Here is a 21,361-nt window from a genome sequence, read left to right as displayed (position 1 = left end):
TATTTCTATTTTTAGCTTTAGCGGTTCCTAAAAGGGGCCAATCAAATTAATATAAGCAAACTTGATAAAATACTAACCTAAGAATGCTACAAATAAAGTTTGGAGATCATCTATCGATTAGTTCTGTAGGCGAAGATGTTTAAAGGTTTTCCTATTTTTAGCACTAGAGACCCTTAAACGGGGCCAATCAAAATAATATAAGCAAACTTGATAAAAGACTACCCAAGAATGCTACATACAAAGTTTGGTGATCATCAATCAATTCTCTAGAAATAGACATTTAACGGTATTTCTATTTTTAGCTTTAGTGGCCCCTAAAAGAGGCCAATTAAATTAATATAAGCAAACTTGATAAAACACTACCTAAGAATGCTACAAACAAAGTTTGGTGATCATCCATCAATTAGTTCTGTAGGAGAAGATGTTAAAAGGTTTTTCTATTTTTAGCCCTAGAGACCCCTAAAAGGGGCCAATCAAAATAATATTAGCAAACTTTATAAAAGACTGCCAAAGTTTGGTGATCATCCATCAATTAACTTTTGTAGAAATAGAGGTTTAAAGGTTTTTCTATTTTAAGCTTTAGTGGCCCCAGTAAAAGGGGCCAATCACATTCATTTGAGCAAACTTGAAAAACACTACCCAAAGATACTACAGACAAAGTTTGGTGATCATCCATCGATTAGTTCTGTATTAGAAGATATTAAAAGGTTTTTCTATTTTTAGCTCTGCTGACCCCTAAAAGGGGCCAATTGCAATGACATGAGCAAATTCAAGGGTGACTGTCACAAGGAGGCTACAGACCAAATTTGAAGTAAATCTGCTTAGAAGTTTCAGAGAAGAAGATGATAATTGACGCATGACGACGGACACCGACGCATCCCCCTTTGATACTAGTAAAAATATTTAAAATTAAAAATATTTAAGTTGTCACCCTTGTGAGCTGTACAAATGAAGTTTCAAGTTGATATCTTATATACAGCAAGAAAAAACATGCAAACATTTATCAAGCATATATTAGATACATGTAGTCCTTGATCTATATACAGTATAAAGAAATAGAAAATTTAATATAAAGATAACAGGTTTTATCATTTATAACTCAAAATAATTAATAAATATTCTAAACTTGTTTTACTTTTTGCCTAATTAGAATCTGACATCTGTATGTGTACTGGTCATACTGACCGAAAGTCAATGGCAGGATGGTGAAAACGCAACGGTACGATGGGGAAAATGCAATGGCATGATGGTGAAAACTCGATGGTACCATGGTGAAAACGCGATGGTACATTATGGTTAAAGCGCAATGGTACCATGGTGAAAATGCCATGGTACGATGATGACAGCACAATGGTATGATGGTGAAATCATAATGGAACGATGGTGAAAACGCCATGGTTCGATGGTAAAAGCCTGATGGCAAGATGATGAAATCGTCATGGGAGGATGGCGAAAACACAATGGTGAAACTGCGCTGGAAGGATGGTTTAACATCACGTATTCACCATCGTACCATAGCGTTTTCACCATCGTGCCATTGTGTTTTCACCATTGTACCAGTGTGTTTTCATCATTGTGTCACGAACCAATTGCAGTTTCACCATCTTACCATCGTGCATTGCGGGTAAGGACAAGATAAATCAAAGCACTGAAAGAACTGAAGTATACATTGCTTGATAATATAATCCATTTTTGTCATCAAAGCCATGTTGATTTTAACCTACTGACCTTGAAAACAATAGGGGTCATCTTCTGACAAAGGTCAGGTCCCAAACAAGTGACTCACATGCACCAAGGCTTTTTTTTCCCAAAGATATTTATGGGTCAAGGAAGATGTGATGTTCCATCTGTGTATTGCTAGGCAAGCTGATAGATAAGCAATAAAGAAATCATTTTTTGAAACACCCGTTAAATGGACTGCGGTATAGAATATTGAAACAGTCATATTGAGTATCCAGTGATGCTATCTAATAAAATACATGATCTGGCTTGAACGCTATACAAAGTCAATTAATTGAATCATCCTACAAGACTTAATTACCAAATTATAGTACATCTATGTACTGTACTTTGATGCATTAATACATATAATCAGGTGTGTTGTATTAATCTCTACACATTTATTTTCAAATGCATTACTTTATCGTTTATTAATAAAAATGAAATCTATAATCAAAACAATTCAAATGTACTGTAATTTTTTCATTATTCAATAATTATTACATATAGTCTTCATATACAACCTTTCCAAGAAATTCATTTATATTTGACAGCAAGTTAACGAGGGTTTTTCCATAATGCAGGCTGTGTTACCAACTTTTTAACTTTAGATAAACCATTGAGCTAAAACATTTTTCTATTTTTTGGCTACTGTGACCTGCTTCTGATTTTCAACCAAGGTGGTCCATGTTCAAACTCGAGCAAAACCTGTCACACACATTCTTACGATGTTGTGTGACAATTGGGGCAAAAGTGTGACTAGTAAAGTGTTAACAAACTAAATGACCAGCAGATTGTTAACAACTGTAATGTCATCGTTGGATACACATGGTTGATTAACATTTAACATGACATAACTGATAAATGTAAATTGTTCGGTCGTGGGTATCCGACAATGCTAAATGTGGACAGACCAGAGTTGACATAAGATGGATGGCCGACATTCAACAATCTAAAACCTCACCCTGAGCCAACCTATAAGTTTCACCACTGACTTTTTCATACTGTACTTATTACAAAAAATAACTGACATTTTACAAAGGTAATGAATTTTTTGTAATAGTTATTCATTTAAACTGTTGAAAAATGTATTTAGCAGCAGTTTTTTAAATATATCTATTTTATCGCAAGTAAAAATTAATGTGTTGTTTGTTGTTTTTTTTTTGCTTTTATATGTTTTTGATGCTAGGCATTAAGATAGCCAAAAAACACTTTCATACAATGTTTATTACAAAAGCATTACTGATATTTTCATTGCTTACAAATATAATGTTATAATCATTCATATAGACGGTTGAAAAATTTATCTAATACATGTTACTGTGAGTTCTTATTTTAAAAATGTCCATTTCATCGCCAGTAAAATGTGTTTTTTTTTTTTGCTTTTCCATGTTTTTGACGATAGACCGTTACGTAGCCGAAAAACACTTTCATGCTGTATTTATAAAAACAACATCACTGACATTTTACATTGGTAACAAAAAAAAGTAATAGTTATTCATTTAAAATGTTGAAAAAAAAAATAGCGGCTCATGTTTTAACTACGACTATTTTAATGCCCGTAAAAATGTGTTTTTCGGCTTTTCCATGTTTTTTTGACGCTAGACTGTTATTTTGCCGAAAAACACTTTCATATCGCATGAAATACAGAATAGAATCATTCTCTAATTTACACTGGTTGCAAAAAGAAAGTAAATTTTAATAATTTAAAAGATAGAAAAAAGTTAGATAAAACTAATTTTGTTGGAACTATACCAATTGTATATATCATCGATTTAAAACTGATATTATTGAACCCAATATTTCATCAAATAACCATCAAAAACCCATTTCATCAAATAACCATCAAAAATTGTTTATATTGCTGAATTTAATCACAGCCTTATTTGACTTCTTTGTATTTTAAGTGTTTTTTGGTGTTTTTCAGCAATTCAATGCACCCATTAATTTAAGCAGATAAAAATAATTCCTATTTTATACAGTTAGTTTCAAATGATTATTTCTTATCGTCGAATCTGGCCACATATGCCTATATTTAGCTCCATGCTCTGGCTTAATTGTCAATATCCCAAGTTCGACGAATTGTTTTGGGTCGAATGGTCGAGCGGCCATATCTTTATTTTTACCCGTACTGAATCAGGCAATCTTCACTGAATTTTGATACATATTTCTTTATAAAAATCTAAGACATACAAAAGTGAAAGGAAAATCATGTTTAAAAAAGGCATTCAAAAGAATAGCTTACAAAATTTCTATTTTTCGAAGCCAGGTTTTTAAAAAAAAAAAAAAAAAAAAAACATTTTCAGGTATACGCTGGTAAATTTTGTAACGGAGCTCCATACTAATTTTGTAAAACATTTTAGGGCAATTTTATTACATAAATGTAAATCAGGAATTTTATTTGATTAAATATCTATCTTAGATGTTTCATCCCATTTATATAATTCTGACGACTTTACTATATTTACGATGTATTCATTCATGCTTGCAAGCGCATGTGTATATGCGAAGTTTAACGCGTATGTATAAACTACGATTTTATCAATGAACTATTATTTTTTGTTTTCTTTAAAGGAATGTTGAGTCTATTATTTCATGAAAATAAACGATTTGGAACATTCAAAGCATTTAAACAACTTTGCAAACACTATTTTAATGATGTGTAGTAGGAATGTAACGCTTCTGCAGAATGAAGAACTAGTTTCTATAGCGGTTTTTATCCGGGAGTGGATGTTGTTCGGCCTGTAACGATTTCTGAGATATAGCTTATAGCTCTGTATACATTGCAAGCAATGTATACAAAAATCACTATTGTCCAAACAAAACATCCTAGTCATGACATTTTGTTACTGTGAAAAATATAAGTTGGCATGTAATTGCTATTTTATTAAGCTGAAAAAAATTCCACTTTAGAAATAACTAGAAATGTGTATATATGACATATATGCCCCGACACTCCACTGCCTATTGACAAACAGCAAGACAAAATGACAAGAGGGATAAATAAAAGAAATTGTACATAACTAACCCTACCCCTTCGTGATTGTGGCATAAAAACATTTTTGACATAATGATGTTTCCAAACCATAGATGAGATGCACAACTACACATTCTGACTATCAGTCCTGTAAACTTTCATGACTAAAGGCCAAATAATTTTTGAGCTACACATCTAACAATTTGAAAACAGCAAATGTATACTAAGTCAAAGGCAATAACAGTTACAAAATCGAATTAATCCAATTGCAAAACCCAAGGTGCACAGCTTCACATACTGATCAGCATTCCTGTAAAGTTTGTTGATTCTAGCTCAATCATTTTAAGAGATACACATGACACAACATTTTGAAACTTTTTTGTCCAGGGCACTTACATATTCTGATAAAATATACAAGTAATCCCCTGGGTGCACAACTTTAAAAGCTGATAAACATTTCTATAAAGTTTCATGATTCTACATCAAATCAAGACAAGTTGAAAATAGCAAGTTTTACTAAGTAAAGGGCAATTATTCTCTTACAAAACTGAAGTATTGCACATGCAACATGCTGACCAACACTTCTGAAAAGTTTCATGACACTAGGCCAAATACTATTGAGCTATGTGCAACACAATTTGAAAATTGCAAATGTTTACTAAGTCTACGGCAATAACTCTACAAATACTGAAAATAATCACATGCAAACACCCAGGTGCACAACTACACATGCTGAACAACATACCTGTGAAGTTTCATGATAATAGGTCGAACATTATTGGGCTATGTGCGACACAAATTGAAAATTGCAAATTTTTACTTGGCAATCTGTGACTCTTAAAATACTATACTACATTAATAGACAAGGTCAACCTCCAAGGTGTACTACAACACATGCTGACCAATTTCAGTAAAGTTTCATGACTCGAAATCTAATACTTTTTGAGCTATGTGTTGAAAATTGCTAATGTTACTAAGTCAAGAGCAACTGAATAAGTCTTAAACCCTAAGTGTACAACTTCAAAAGTTGATCAACATTGCTATAAAGTTTCATGACTCTGTATAAATCTATAAACTAAACCCAGGTGCACAACTTCACATGTTGACCAATATTCCTGTGAAGTTTCATGACTCTAGATTAAATCATTTTTGAGCTAGGCACGACACAAATCGGAAAATGCCAATTTTTACTAAATCAAGGGCAATAACTCAGACGAAACTGAATTATTCCACATGTGAAACCATAAGTGCAGAACTTCACATGCTGATCAACATTCATGTTTTTTCTTATTTTGACTCTAGATCAAGCACTTTAATATTAGAGATTCATGCAACACAACAGGAGAATGCACACATGAACGAACAAACAGACAAAGACAAAGGACGAAGACCATACAAGTTATCTTCCTATCAAATAAAACAAGAGCCGGTTGAACCAGGTGATACTCCCCAAAAAGGTTTTGGACACAGGAAAATATACCTCTTGTAGTGTTATGTCACAGACAAAGTTCGAAGTGTAAAAACAACCAATATGTTGTGCATGACACATTGTCTCAATATGGTGATCATTTCTGTGAAATAGTTGTAAAATCCAACTTCAAATATCGAAGTTATGGGCTGCACACGATTATGCTGCAATGTCATGATGTGACCTTGACCTTCAAGGTAGCAACCCAAATGCTGCATGCGACACATCGACACAAACTTGGGATGTACGTACATACGGACTGAAGGACAACTCGACGACTATATGCTTCCCTGAAATTTTTCGGGGAGCATAAAAAACATCTATAGTTGCATTAGCAAAAGTGTAAAAATATAGTTACAATGTGAAGTGATCATGTAGTGACACAGTGATCATTGATATTTACCTTGTGGCATAGAGGTGATGTATCTATTGTTGCTATCAATCCGCACATTAGTTGCAGTCTTGAACTGTCCATTCACAAACACATCCAATCTGTTTGGTCTTGAACACCATACAGTAAGTTTAATTCCCTCATTCGCATTTACGTTCAAAAGTCTGTATCGCATGTGTTTAGGTATTATGCTTGTAAAATGCATCAGATATTCGTGGTCTAAAATGAACAAGTGCATGCTTAAAATATCAATAACAGTAAATCTAGACATATCTTACCAGGTTTATCTCAAGGAGAGCTGAGCATAGGGTAAATATTATTTTGCTTTAAATGACGAACTGGCAAAGTTATCAAATATCACTTTTTTTGCATGAAATATATATTTCGTTATTTATTACATTTTAAAACTCTCTTTTTGACCTAAGAATTTACAAATACATGTTAGTCCAATATACCATTATTGACTATTCCATTGATAGCCCAATATACGATAATTGACTATTCCATTGATAGCCCAATATACGATAATTGACTATTCCATTGATAGCCCAATAATTGACAATTCCATTGATAGCCCAATTTATGATAATTGACGATTCCATTAATAGCCCAATTTACGATAATTGACAATTCCATTGATAGCCCAATATACGATAATTGACAATTCCATTGATAGCCCAATATACGATAATTGACTTATTCCATGAATAGCCCAATATATGATAATTGACTGACTCTTCCATTTATAGGCCAATATATGATAATTGACTATTCCATTGATAGCCCAATATATGATAATTGACTATTCCATAAGTTGAAGATGCACTTAAGAAAGTCAGATTTAGATTAGCCTATATGAGAACAAGCAATTATCATAGTATTGCAAGCAATCCGCAAGTCCCCTACCAGTTAGAATCCCAGCAACACTCTGAAGGGACATTGGCCATTCAATTACTCCATGTAAAGAATGAATAACATGAATGAACTTAAGGTAGTACACCCCTAATGCACTATCTCCACTTTGAAGAGTATTCAAATGGGCTAGAATCACTGTAAAGTGTATTGAAACTGAGGGGCGTGGGTTAGAACACCAGAAGGGGCAACTTTTTTTCTTCTTTTTTTTTCTTTTTAACATTATTTATTAATCTCCCATATCCCTAATGGAAGAAAAAAGTGTTTCATTTGAATAATATAATTTTTGTAGGTATTTTTTTACTCAATAATGCCAAATTTAATAGCAAATATGTAATACCAGATATTTTCAAAGGTTCATAAATTAAAAACTACAAGGTAAAAGTATTTTATATTTTGCCAGACCGACCAATATACATTTAAGAAATTTTGGCAAACTTTGAAAACAGCCCCTCATTGTGGAAAATTTTAGGAATATTTTAAATAAGGCTTTTACATAGGGAAATGGTGAAATAAGTGTTAAAAGTGGGTGGGGTTAAGGGTTACATTTTCATACAGATAAAAAACATTTCGTTTCATTTTGCTCGTTTAATTTGTTACCTAAATGTCATTATTTGTTTCTTTACAATGAGCAATAGGAAAACATTTTTCATAATGTTGATATTATAGATTATTTAGAGTTTCCTCATTTCGAAAAAAAACCTTCTAATGGCAAAGTTTAAGTTAAGAAAAATGTCCATAAACCACACGGTAAATTTTGTTTAAATTTTGCATACAGGTGACATTTAAGGCATATAACTGTCCTATGTTGTCAATTTTACAGTTCCTTATAGTGACCATTAGGGGTGTTCTACCTTAAATCAAATGATTTCTCAGTTTGTCTGTATCACGTATGTAACGGAGACACAGGCAAAATTTTCGTTTTTTCGCTTTGAATTTTTCATTCATTATCCTGTAAATGTCCTCAATATAAATACATTAGGTAGTCAGAGGAACAAAACTTTTCTCTTTATAAAGAATAAAATAGTAGTTTCCTAACTGGACCCACGTGGGTCAGATTAGAGTGTTAAGATTTTACGTTAAAGCATTAAAGTTTCACAATAGTTGTCACCGTGAATTCTGGAAACATTAAAGATCATACCAAATAGATGACTTGTATCATAGTTTGGAGACCTTTCTGTTGAAAATGTGTCAGGGTTTAAAATCGTATACATATACATGCACAGTGCGTTAACTGGAGTGCGGGTATCAGTTACCCGCAATCCAGAGCATGCCCATTGATTGGCTCATTTTTGCTGGGGTTTACATATTATGACGGCAGAGAAATGGAAAGCAACAGAAATATCATATTATGATGTTCGTTCATTGGTTCATTTTTGCCGGGATTTCATATTGTGACAACAGGGAACATGTTTTTATGTTTGACTTTGATACAAAAGAGAAAGAACACCGAAACACTCAGTAATCTGATAAATACTCGGGGGCTACGCCCCCTCGTATAAATCAGATAACCTCGTGTTTCGGTGCTCTTTCTATTACTTAGAATTGTGCCAATCATACAATATCCACAATTCTGTTATTGTATCCACCAGGGTTTGTTCAAGTCAAACAACTTGTTTTATAATTAAACAGTGATTCTGTCTTAATTTCGTTCAACACATATAGATGTATTTACGCTTTAAAGCTAAAATATATAGAATTTATATAGAAATTTGTACTGGGACTTTAAAAATGTAATTTTTAGTGTGATTTGAGTACTTAAAATCATTTAAATATTTTTGAAATTAATTTGTCTGAGAATCCCTTTAAGTTACTTTACTATTTAAAGTATCAAAGAAGAAAATTAAAGAAAAGTTCAAAATGAAAACAAATCATGGAAACCCATGGCTTATAAATCTGATCACAAATGAAGAAGGTGTTGGTAATGAATGTCTATATCAAATTGGTAGTAAATCCATGAAGAAATAAGAAATGTTAAACAACAAACATATGCCCCCCTTTACTCACATTATTGGTAATTTTGTTACATAAACTTGCCATGAATGGGTACATGGAAGACCAAGTGTTCAATTATGTAAAAAAGAAAAATATTGAAGACTTTGTGATAAATAGTTATCAAGATAATGAGACATTTAAGGCCCCTGTGACCTTGACCTTTGAACTAGTGACCCAAAACCAAAAGGGGTCATCTAATTGTTATGACCAATCAGTATTAGAAATATTAGATAATAAGCTTTGACCTAGTGACCCTAAAATCAATAGGGGTCATGTACTAGTTATGACCAATCACTATGTGAAATATGTAAACTTTGTGATGAATACTTTGCTAGATAATCAGCTGATACCTTTCAGACATTTAAGGCCCTGTGATCTTGACCTTTGACCTAGTGACCCTCAAATCAGTAGGGGTCATTTACTAGTTATGACCAATCAATATATGAAATATGAAGACTTTGTGATAAATAGTTGTCAAGATGATAGTGGAAACCATATGACCATTCAAGCCCCTGTGACCTTGACCTTCTATCTAGTTACCCAAAAATCAATAGGGGTCATCTACTAGTTATGAACAATCACTATGTGAAATATGAAGACTTTGCAATGAATTGTAACAAAGATAATGAGCAGAAACAATTCTGACATTTGAGGCCCCTAAGACCTTGACATAATAACCCCAATATCAATAGGAGTCATCTACTGGTTATGACCAATCAATATGTGAAATATGAAGACTTTGTGATGAATACTTTTCAAGATAATCAGCACACACCTTTCTGAAATTTAAGGTCCCAGTGCCCTTGACCCCAAAAGCAATAGGGGTCATTCACTAGTTATGACCAATCAGTATGTGCAAACTCTGTGATAAATAGTTTTCATGAAAATCAGCGGAAACAATGTGGTATACCGACAGACAGATCGAAAGACAGACCGACATTCAAGCAAAACAATATACCCCACCTTGGAAGGGTGGCATAAAAAGAAAGTTAAAGAATGACCTTCAAGGTAGCGACCCAAATGTTGAGGGCGACACGTCGTCTCAATATGGTGATCATTTCTGTGAAATAGTTGTAAAATCCGACTTCAAATAACCAAGTTATGGGCTAGACACAATTTTGCTAAAAGGTCATGCTGTAACCTTGACCTTCAAGGTAGCGACCCAAATGTTGCGCACGACATGTCGTCTCAGTATGGTGATCATTTTTGTAAAATATTTGTAAAGTCCGACTTCAAATAAAAAAGTTATGGGCCAGACATGATTTTTATTCAAGGTCATGCTGTGACCTTGACCTTCAAGGTAGCGACCCAAATGTTATGTGCGACACATTGTCTCAATATGGTGAACATTTCTGTGACACGAATTCGAGACGTACATACGTACACACATACGTACTGACAGAAAACTCAGTGACTTTATGCTCCCCCGAAATATTTCGGAGAGCATAAATTTAATAACTGATTATTTCTGCATTTTTTCCTGCAATTTCTGCATTGTAGTCCTCATCATCTGGTATGAACTACAGGTTTATAAAGTATTTTATAGAATCATACCTGTTGCAACAAGTGCGTGGAAAGTCGAAACCCTCTTCCTACAGGTGTATTCGCTGCACAACCCGTGGTCCTGGGGCCCATTAATTAGATCAATGTATCCATCACCTAAAATGGCAACTGGTGAGAGTCGTCGAGTTTCTGTATCTGAGTCCATGCTTTCTATCACAAGCATCTCGTAATTCATATCGTCAAAACATTCGTATGCTTGCCAGTTAGATACATATTTGCAATTTTCACTACGGATAATACCTGGAAAAAATACAAATTGTAGCAGAATTTATAATAAGTACAAGACTTCCATATTGGTTATGTATGACAAAGAAAAGATTCCCTATTACGAAATAGTTGCAAAACTATGAAGAAATGCTATAACACTTCTAGTATCAAACTCATATGACTGTATTTATTTTTGTCTTTATAACAACATTAGGACAGAATAAAATAAAAGAAAAGTAATATTTAAAACAGAATGCATCATATTGTATTAAGCCTTGTACATTTGACATATAAAGCTACCAATAAAATGCATTTGGTAAGAAAACACAGACAAAATTAACAATATTTAATGATATTTACGGTGTCTATTCTAGGAGGGGGCATCGGGGGATTCACCCATATTTTTGAGAACTCCCCCCTATTTTTTCAGAGGCAGGGTGAAAATTTTAAATAAAGAGAAAGAAGAAAAAGATCAACAAATGTAATAAATTCTGACTTCTCAATAAAAAATCCCCCTTGCTTTTGGAATCCTAGAATAGACACTGTATTTAACAGTATTGACAGAAGTCCAAAGGGATAATGATGATGTACATGCTTTTGTTCTTTATAATACTTTAAATGCTTTTAAAATAATACATAGTCACCTTTATATGGAGCAATATCATTATATGGAATTCTGGTACCATCAACAGTGGTCACCATTTCTTTTGGTATCCTATAATCGCCAAGACCTCGTCTCGGATCACCACCCCATTCATATTCTGACTGCGGGATGACTGTTCCAACATGGCCCAAGAATGTTCCATCCAAATCCTTATACATAGCCTTCTTTAAAGCATCACAGTCCATGTCGACACAATCGGCAGAATTAATCTTTCTGAAATGTTTATGTTTGAAAATTGCGAAGAACTCAAATATCTTGTCATTTTTTTAAAAAGAATTCTGCTGAAATTCTTAAGGATCATTAACAATATGCCTTATATGTATGTGACAGATCTATACTGTTTTCTTTACTATAATACAACACAAAAAAATGAATCGTAAATTGGTTGTGTATTATAATGTTGCAGTATATCAATTTCATGTTTTTACTTACCCTACATTTGGTCTGTGATAAATGATTTTGTGGCTACTGTCCACATCTATCAAAGTTGTCCTTTCTGATGTCATTGGGTGTTGTAAATCATCGTTTGCCTCATTTGTTGTCACAGCATAGTTATTTTTACAAGCAGTCTGTCCATACTTCGCAAAGGTGACATCAGAAATAGTGGTCAAACCACCGATTGCGTTGTAACTCATTAGGCCCTTAAATGGTTTTAGAGGAGCTTTATTTGACTCTGAAATATAGTTTGGAAAAACAAGCCCAACCATGTCACCATTGGGAGGAGAACTTGGACGAGAGTTTGCAGATAGCACTGTATTGTTGTCAGGTGACGGTAACCTATCATTTGCACAATCAAACGATGATGTCTGTCCAACAAATGTTGTTTTTTTTATTTCAACACGTTTATCGGCATAAACATGACTTAAAATAGCTGGACCGTTGACAATCGCTAATAAACCATTGGAATTTTCAATCAATAAATTATTTTCACTGACAAAATTAACTTTTGATTGATAATAGATACCAAAGTCATGATTTTTCCATGCAATAAACCCGCTTAATTTGGCACAATCTGCAGGGACTGGGTCATCTGGAAGCACGACAGCTCCGAGTATGTTTGCATACATTCTATTATTCCTGTGGTTCCCTGTATTGTCATCACATTCTAGTGGTGCTATATGGTAAGCAATTCTTTCTGATGCCGTAACAAGATTGTCCTGAAGAATAAGCCGCTTTGCTGACATTGCCTCAATACCAGCCTCCCATCGTGGATAAAATTCCTCAAAACGGTCCTGGTAACTGTTTGTAGCTACCATCAAAGATACTAGATTATGCTTAAGGACTGTGTCATCAGAGCTTGTGACAATACCTGAAATATGCAAATATATACGTATATTTTGTAGCATATTTCTTTGCATGTACATGAAAATGTAAATACTGACTTATTGCAAAAAAAGTTTGTAAAATAACTGTCACCAGTTTACAAAATACAAAACAAAATCCTCGAGCAGAATTATTTTCGTGAACATTTCTACCATGTTACAGGTAAATAGACATGTATATATCATTTCCTACAAATGTTTGGTAAGTTACAAACCATTCCTTTTTGAAAATAATAATTCTATTTCCTGGACTAGACATTACAATTGAAACAAAAATAACATTTATTTTTTTCACCTTTACATATTTAACAATTGAATCAAGAGTCATACCATTTCCAATTGATCCGAACACAACGTTGTCCATAATGTTTAGACTACTGGTCCCGAAGGCTCCTATGGCGGTGTTGAACCCATTGTGGAAGGAGCATTTTGTAACAATAGACGGTCTGATGTCACTAACTGTCCCCACTGCCACAAACGCAACTGAAAACCTAGGGTCATACTCGTCAGTATAACCTTCTTGTCCAGTGTGATAAAACTCCACATTAGACAATCTTGCATATCCTGAAACAAGAAGTATTAAAGGGAAGGGCAATAACTCTAAATGTACTAAATAAATCCAGACAAAAATATCTGGTGCATAACTGCACATGCTGATCAATATTCCCTTTAAGTTACAAGACTCTATGTCAAATACAATTGGAGTTACGTGCGACACATGTTGAAAATTGCAAAAATTTTACTACGTCAAGGGCAATAACTCTGAAAATACTAAAACTATCCAGACAAAAATACCCAGGTGCACAACAACACATGCTGATAAACATTCCTGTAAAGTTTCATGACTCTAGGTCAAATACTTTTTGAGTTACACATGTTGAAAATTGCAAAATTTTACTAAGTCAAGGGCAATACCTCTGAAAATACTAAGTATATCCAGACGAAAATACCCAGGTGCACAACTACACATGCTGATCAACATTCTTGTAAAGTTTAATGACTCTAGGTCAAATACTTTTTGAGTTACACGCGACACAAGTTGAAAATTGCAAAATTTTACTGTCAAGGGCAATAACTCTGAAAATACAAAAAATATCCAGACAAAAATACCCAGGTTCACAACAACACATGCTGATAAACATTCCTGTTAAGTTTCATGACTCTAGGTCAAATACTTTTTGAGTTACATGCGACACAAGTTGAAAATTGCAAAATTTTACTAAGTCAAGGGCAATAACTCTGAAAATACTAAAAATATCCAGACGAAAATACCCAGGTGCACAACTACACATGCTGATCAACATTCCTGTAAAGTTTCATGACTCTAGGTCAAATACTTTCGAGTTACGTGCGACACAAAAGTGAAAGGAAGGAAGGAGAAACGGACGCCTGGCCGAAATGGAATAAGGGGCCATTTCTTTTGTTATTTTCTATTGTTTAATAGAGGGCCATTGGCCCCTTACTCTATTGTAACGGAATGAACTCTATTGTTCTCTTTTGTTCTGTTTACAGTTAGATGGCCCCCTATTCTTATTCAGTAGTGCGGAAGGACTGACGGACGGACGGACGGATGGACAAGGGTAAATCTAAATGCCCGCCACTAATGTGGGGGGACAAAAATACTTTGAAATAAATTGAAAATCGTATTTTATCCTTTTCTTAGCCCGATTTGAGTAAAAAGCGTTTAAACGCTTTTCATTTTGGGTCATTTTTTACCATTTGAATAATTATTCTGGAAAAACAAAGTCCGCAAATGATAAGATAAGTGGTCTAAACCTACATCAAATTGAATGTTTATCTGGAAAAAATATTTTCAGTCCCATCATGTCATAAAACTTCAGTGGAGTCCCTTTAAGAATGGAACGATACGATAACAACACTTGTGAAATGATATGGTATTTTATCAATACCATTATACTCAATACTATTTAAGTGTTTGAGCCAGCCATGATGTTGACATCAGTCACAACTTGTATATTATAAAATTCGGGTATTTTCATGCAAATTGCAGAAATGTTTTATAGCATGTAATTATAATTTTTAAGCCTGATCATCACAAAGTGATCAACAAATGAATTTATGCAGCATGTTATTTAGTAAAGGTTTTCGTTATTTCTCTTGGTAGTGATCTCCCTTAACCTGGATTTCAAACATATAGGACCATAGCCATTTTGCATTCTTTTTGTGATATTATTGTTTTATTGTACATTTTTCGTTTTCCTTTGTATTTTTGTACATATTCTTTGCTTTTAATTTTGAAAGTAAGGTTAAATATACTGGTACTCTTTGAAACGGTATTAAGCAGAAAAATTATGAAAGTTCAAGTACTGGTTATCAGTATCCAACCCTATCCAATCCAGCATATCGTTTGTAATGGCATGCTCAATCTTCAATTTCCTGTTTTCACGGCAACAAGGGGACATCTCAAAATTGCCAAAAATCACTATTTTGCGTTGATTTTTATCATCAAAACTAATTTCAGTGCTGCAACTTCTCAATAAATTGAGATAGAGGCAAAGGCTTTTCAGCGTTTGTAACATGTTATGTTTTAAATTGATCTGAGGCAATTTTTAGTCTCTGGCAAGTTCAAAATCGTCTTTGCGATGAGGGAGGCTGTTTTCTCCCTTCAAACTCCTCTTTAATCAGAAGGAGGCGCAACCCCTCTCTGGCAGCCCCCTATATATCCTGTGATAGAGGGTGGCACAGAAAAAGTGATCACTTTTTTAACAAAATTTATCAAGGAAAACATGTGTTTTGGGTCAGAATAGGGCACTTTTTCACTATTTTTAGTTCAAAAAGTTGGGGGAGGGGGGTTAAAATGAGTTACGAGTTTAAAGAGTGAAAAGAAACTTCAAAAAGAGTTATTATTTGCTTTCAAAGTAAGTTTTAGAGTACAAGCAGATTTTAAAGAAACAAAGTAACGAAGCATTTTATTACCTGTGTGTGTTTTTCCTCCTTTGACAAGACCAACTAAGACTCGAGCCCCATATGATTCTGTGTACAGTTTGTCATAATCTTCACCAATGATTTTAATATTATGTGATAGAAGACCAACAGCAGCTCCCATTGATATAACCAAACCATTGGCAAGGGTTTCCTTATGAGCTATAAAGTTGACAAAATAAACAACAAAAGGTCCATGATGGCTGTGAAATCGCTCACCTGAATATAATATGTAAAATCTTAATCTAAAACTGAAATCACAAAGTTCATATTTGTATCTGAAATAGTGCATGTGTAAAAACATTAAAGGTTGCAATTGCTGAAAACAAGTTCTAAAATATGTGTAAATGTAAGGAAAATCAATGAAACCTTGGGACAGGGCCAAGTTTGACACTAGGTAAACTTGGAAAAACTCACTAGAAGATGTTTCATGGTAATTATCTAAGCTATAGCTCTTTGGGTTTATTAACAGATTTTTAAATTTTTTTTTTACTATATGCATTATTATTTTAAAATATAAGAAAAATCAATAACCACCTTGGGTGGGGCCAATTTTGACCTTAGGGCTTTTATTTGAACAAACTTGGTAGACACTTATAAGGAGATTTTTCTTGCTTAATAAGTGGGGCATTTATAAAGTATTAATCAGTATGAATTTTTACCGTTTATTTGAGCGTAATTGGTCCATATTTTTCATGTATGGAAATGTAAGACTTGTCTTATACAATTATATGCACGAGGAAACCGCGAAATACCAACGCAGTGAGTGAAATTTTTTAACTTGAATCGACTACAGTCAGGTACACTGCAGTTGAAAATGGCAGAAAAAGAGAACAATTTTCAAGACAAGCAAAGTGGTAATTGTAAAATTTGCGCATTGCTTGGTGTACCTTGCTGCACCTGATATTAAATCAGACTAAGACAATATTAATGGGGATAGTGCCCTATCTTATTCCAGAGTTAGAAGATGGGTTCCACTTTTGATCTCCGGTAGAGAGACTACAAAAGATGAGGCCAGTCACAACAATGACCGACGAAAATTTTGCTGCTGTTAAAACTAGAAATGTGTCATCATGACACGGATGCCCCCGCATGCAGCCAAAATTTCAGATGGTGGTGCATTAACTATTTTTTTCATTTTAAGTTCAAAGCCCTTAAAACTTTTCAATGTTAACACAAACCGAAACTGAAATTATTCAGTCTTAACCTTTTAAAAATAGCATATTGCATATTTGTAGCCAAAATTATAAATGGCTAAAGTATGAGGGCTGAAACTGAAAGTTCAAAATTTTTCCAACATTCAGGAAAGATAAGTTTGTCTAAAATCATTGAACCACGACCAAATTCAAACATAAACTGCCTATTCCTAAGATGTATCTATATTATTTTCAAAGTGAAAGGGACATAACTCTGCCAAAAAATCATCAAACCATGACAAAATTCCAACTTGACCTGCCCATTCCTTTGACATATCCATATGTCAAATTTAAGTTGAATAATTATGTAACACTGTTGGGTAGATAATGAACAGAAACTGTAAATTTAATATTATTTTCAAAGTGGAAGGGGCATTACTCTGCCAAAAATCATTGAACCACGACCAAATTCGAACTTGGCCTGGGCATTCTAAAAACATATCCATATGTCAGATTTGAGTTGAATGTGTTGTACCATTGGGGAGATAATAAACAGAAACTGAAAATTTCATATTACTTTCAAAGTGAAAGGAGCATAACTCTGCCAAAAATCATTAAACCATGACCAAATTTGAACTTGACCTGCCCATTCCTTTGACGCATCCATATGACAAGTTTGAGTTGAATGTGTTGTACCTTTGGGGAGATAATGAACGGAAACTGAAAATTTCATATTGTTTTCAAAGTAAAAGGGGTATAACTCTGCCAAAAATCATCGAACCTTGACCAAATTCAAACTTGACCTGTATTTTCTCATGACATATCCATATGTCAAGTTTGAGTTGAATGTGTTTTACTGTTGGGGATATAATGAACGGAAACTGAAAATTTCATATTATTTTCAAAGTAAAAGGGGCATAACTCTGCCAAAAATCATTGAACCATGACCAAATTCGAACTTGACCTGTATTTTTTAATGACATATCCATATGTCAAGGCTGAAATGAATGTGTTGTACCGTTAAGGAGATAATGAACGGAAACTGAAATTTCATATTATTTTCAAAGTAAAAGGGGCATAACTCTGCCAAAAATCATCGAACCATGACCAAATTCGAACTTGACCTGTATTTTCTCATGACATATCCATATGTCAAATTTGAGTTGAATGTGTGCAACCGTTCTTAAGATAATGAACGGAAACTGATGATGACGGAATGACGGACGGAACAGGGTAACACTATATGCCCCGGCCATTACATGGCGGGGGCATAAAAACCCAATTTAATTCATTGATTCTTGCTTTATAATAACATTTCCCTATTCTTTCTTGATTTAAACTCATCCACCAGAGCGTTTAAGTCATCGTCAGAGAAGTCTCTAACTATGTTACTCATGGTGTAAATATGCATTAATGCATCAAGACTTTTCTGACTCATACTGGTCCTTAAGATTGTACATGTGTCATTCATGACAGAAAACCCTCTCTCAACAACAGCAGTTGATTGAGGAATGAGCAGAGTTTGTGCATTCTTGGAAAACATCCCTTGATCTATTGGTATCTGAAGGTGTATCTGATACTTTACTTGATTCTCTTATGTTTTTCTTTTGAAAAAAGCCGTGATATCTTTGGTATTTTTGCAGTCGGACAATTTAATTTTTTTTGTGTAATGTGTCCAGTTATGCGACATTTTGAACTTTGCCGTAAAGCGCCGGTATACAAAAACATATATGTTGTAAAAATTTAGTTACAGTTCTACTAATGAAAACGATGTTAAGTACTCGAAATTATTAGTTAAACTTCGTACAATATATAGTGACCTACCTTTGTAGCGGTAAAATAACTCTTCAATTTCCACCGTAAATATTATTTTACATCTAAAGATAGATTTTCAGTTTTTTACTAGAGTTAAGGTCATCTATTTTTAGCTTTTGAAAAAGTACAGCGTCATGTTTCGCGAGACAATGAAATGTTAACAACTATTATGCATACCCCTCTAGGGTATAATACAGTATATTGCGTCATGCCTAGCGAGTCAATGAAATTCTATACGATCAATGTGCACACCCCTCTAAGCGGATATTAATAGGTCACGGTTTATTTTTACATACGGGGATTTCATGTTTTCAACGCTGTTCGGAAGAAATCTTGAATATTTTCCTTTTTTTCTGTTAATTCAGGTCTTAATTCTGCAGGGAATTTTCAAGCAATTGGGGAATTTTTAGGACCAAATTGGGGAAAAAAAGAGGCTAGTTTGGTTGGGGAAGTAGCCGATATTCGGCGTCTTTAAAGAAGGGTTTTTTGGCCCTGGGAGCGTGTGCGAATTGTGTCACAGGTGCTCGATAGGTACAAAAATGCTGACCAAAACAGTATGAACAAGAGCACCGCTAGGCAGAGCAATAATTTATATGCCCTAAAGTGTTTTTTTTTAGTAAGGATGAAGCATTTGTAAGACATGGGAATTAGCTGTTCATCCTATAAAATTTTACAGATGTAGGTTGATTAATACTTAAGTTATTAATAATGACCTTAACCTTTGACCTTGTGACCCTAAAATCAATAGGGGTCTTCTACCTTATATGGACAATCATCCTAAGAAGTTTGAACATTGTGGGCCAAATGGAACTTTAGTTATGCTCCGGAAACTGTTTTCGGTGACCTTGACCTTGTGACCCCAAAATCAATAGGGGTCTTCAACCTAATATGGACAATCATCCTATGAAGTTTGAACATTGTGGGTCAAATGGAACTTAAGTTATGCTACAGAAACTGTTTTCAGTATCAAGGTAAAAGTGACCTTGACCTTTGACCTTTTGACCCCAAAATCAATAGGGGTCTTCTACCCAATATGAACAATCATCCTATGAAGTTTGAGCATTGTGGGTCAAATGGAACTTAAGTTATGCTCCGGAAACTGTTTTCAGTATCAAGGTATTAGTGACCTTGACCTTTGAAGTTTTGACCCCAAAATCAATAAGGGTCTTCTACCCAATATGGACAATCATCCTATGAAGTTTGAACATTGAGGGCCAAATGGAACTTAAGTTATGCTCTGGAAACCAAATTGCTAATGGACGAATTGCTAACGGGCGGAAACTGTTTTCAGTATCAAGGGAAATAGTGACTTTGACCTTTTGACCCCAAAATCAATTTGGGTCTTATACCCAATATGGACAATCATCCTATGAAGTTTTAAAATTGTGGGTCAAATGGAACACAAGTTATGCTCCAGAAACTGTTTTCAGTTTTAAGGTAATAGTGACCTTGACCTTTAACCTTTTGACCCCAAAATCAATAGGGGTCTTCTACCCAATATGGACAATCATCCTATGAAATTTGAACATTGTGGGCCATATGGAACTTAAGTTATGCTCCGGAAACCAAATTGCTAACAGACAAATTGCTAACGGACGGAAACTGTTTTCAGTATCAAGGGAAATAGTGACTTTGACCTTTGACCTTTTGACCCCAAAATCAATAGGGGTCTTCTACCCAATATGGACAATCATCCTATGAAATTTGAACATTGTGGGTCAAATGGAATCTAAGTTATGCTTCGGAAACTGTTTTCAGTTTGAAGGTAATAGTGACCTTGACCTTTGACCTTTTGACCCCAAAATCAATAGAGGTCTTCTACCCAATATGGACAATCATCCTATGAAGTTTGAACATTGTGGACCAAATGGAACTTACATTTTGCTCCGGAAACCAAATTGCTAACAGAGAAATTGCTAACGGACGGAAACTGTTTTCAGTTTTAAGGTAATAGTGACCTTGACCTTTGACCCAAAATCAATAGGGATCTTCTACCCAAAATGGACAATCATCCTATGAAGTTTGAACATTGTGGGTCAAATGGAACTTAAATTATGCTCCGGAAACCAAATTGCTAACAGACAGACGGACGGACGGACACCAGGGGGTATAACATAATATGCCCTTTCGGGCAAATAATAAAATTGTGACTGGTGATGAAATATGGGTCTATTTATATGAGCCTGATGGTAAAGAAAAAAATAAGGTTTGGGTCGGTGAAAATGACAAACGGCCCAAAATTGCCCGTA

At 34.3% G+C, this 21,361-nt stretch overlaps 1 protein-coding gene across 3 annotated transcripts in view; it reads right to left on the bottom strand.

The window, feature by feature from the left end:
* LOC132756357 (fibrocystin-L-like) overlaps positions 1 to 21,361 on the bottom strand; it is a 230,449-nt gene that overhangs the window by 14,651 nt on the left and 194,437 nt on the right. For 2 of the 3 annotated variants that reach the window (XM_060747412.1, XM_060747414.1), the window contains 6 exons: positions 16,156 to 16,323; positions 13,549 to 13,782; positions 12,329 to 13,205; positions 11,877 to 12,109; positions 11,017 to 11,265; positions 6,568 to 6,774 (listed from right to left, as the gene is read on the bottom strand). In XM_060747412.1, coding sequence (XP_060603395.1) covers positions 6,568 to 6,774; positions 11,017 to 11,265; positions 11,877 to 12,109; positions 12,329 to 13,205; positions 13,549 to 13,782; positions 16,156 to 16,323 — 1,968 coding nt within the window. Of the gene's footprint in view, positions 1 to 1,728; positions 1,867 to 6,567; positions 6,775 to 11,016; positions 11,266 to 11,876; positions 12,110 to 12,328; positions 13,206 to 13,548; positions 13,783 to 16,155; positions 16,324 to 21,361 lie in introns of all 3 variants that reach the window. The other variant, XM_060747413.1, reaches the window with a different exon arrangement.

This window comes from Ruditapes philippinarum, unplaced genomic scaffold, assembly GCF_026571515.1.
Source record: "Ruditapes philippinarum isolate M1 unplaced genomic scaffold, ASM2657151v2 ctg1014_1_1_1_1, whole genome shotgun sequence".
Classification (NCBI taxonomy): domain Eukaryota; kingdom Metazoa; phylum Mollusca; class Bivalvia; order Venerida; family Veneridae; genus Ruditapes; species Ruditapes philippinarum.
The sequence above is the reverse complement of the archived record's forward strand: the minus strand, read 5'-3'. Positions and strand labels throughout refer to the sequence as shown.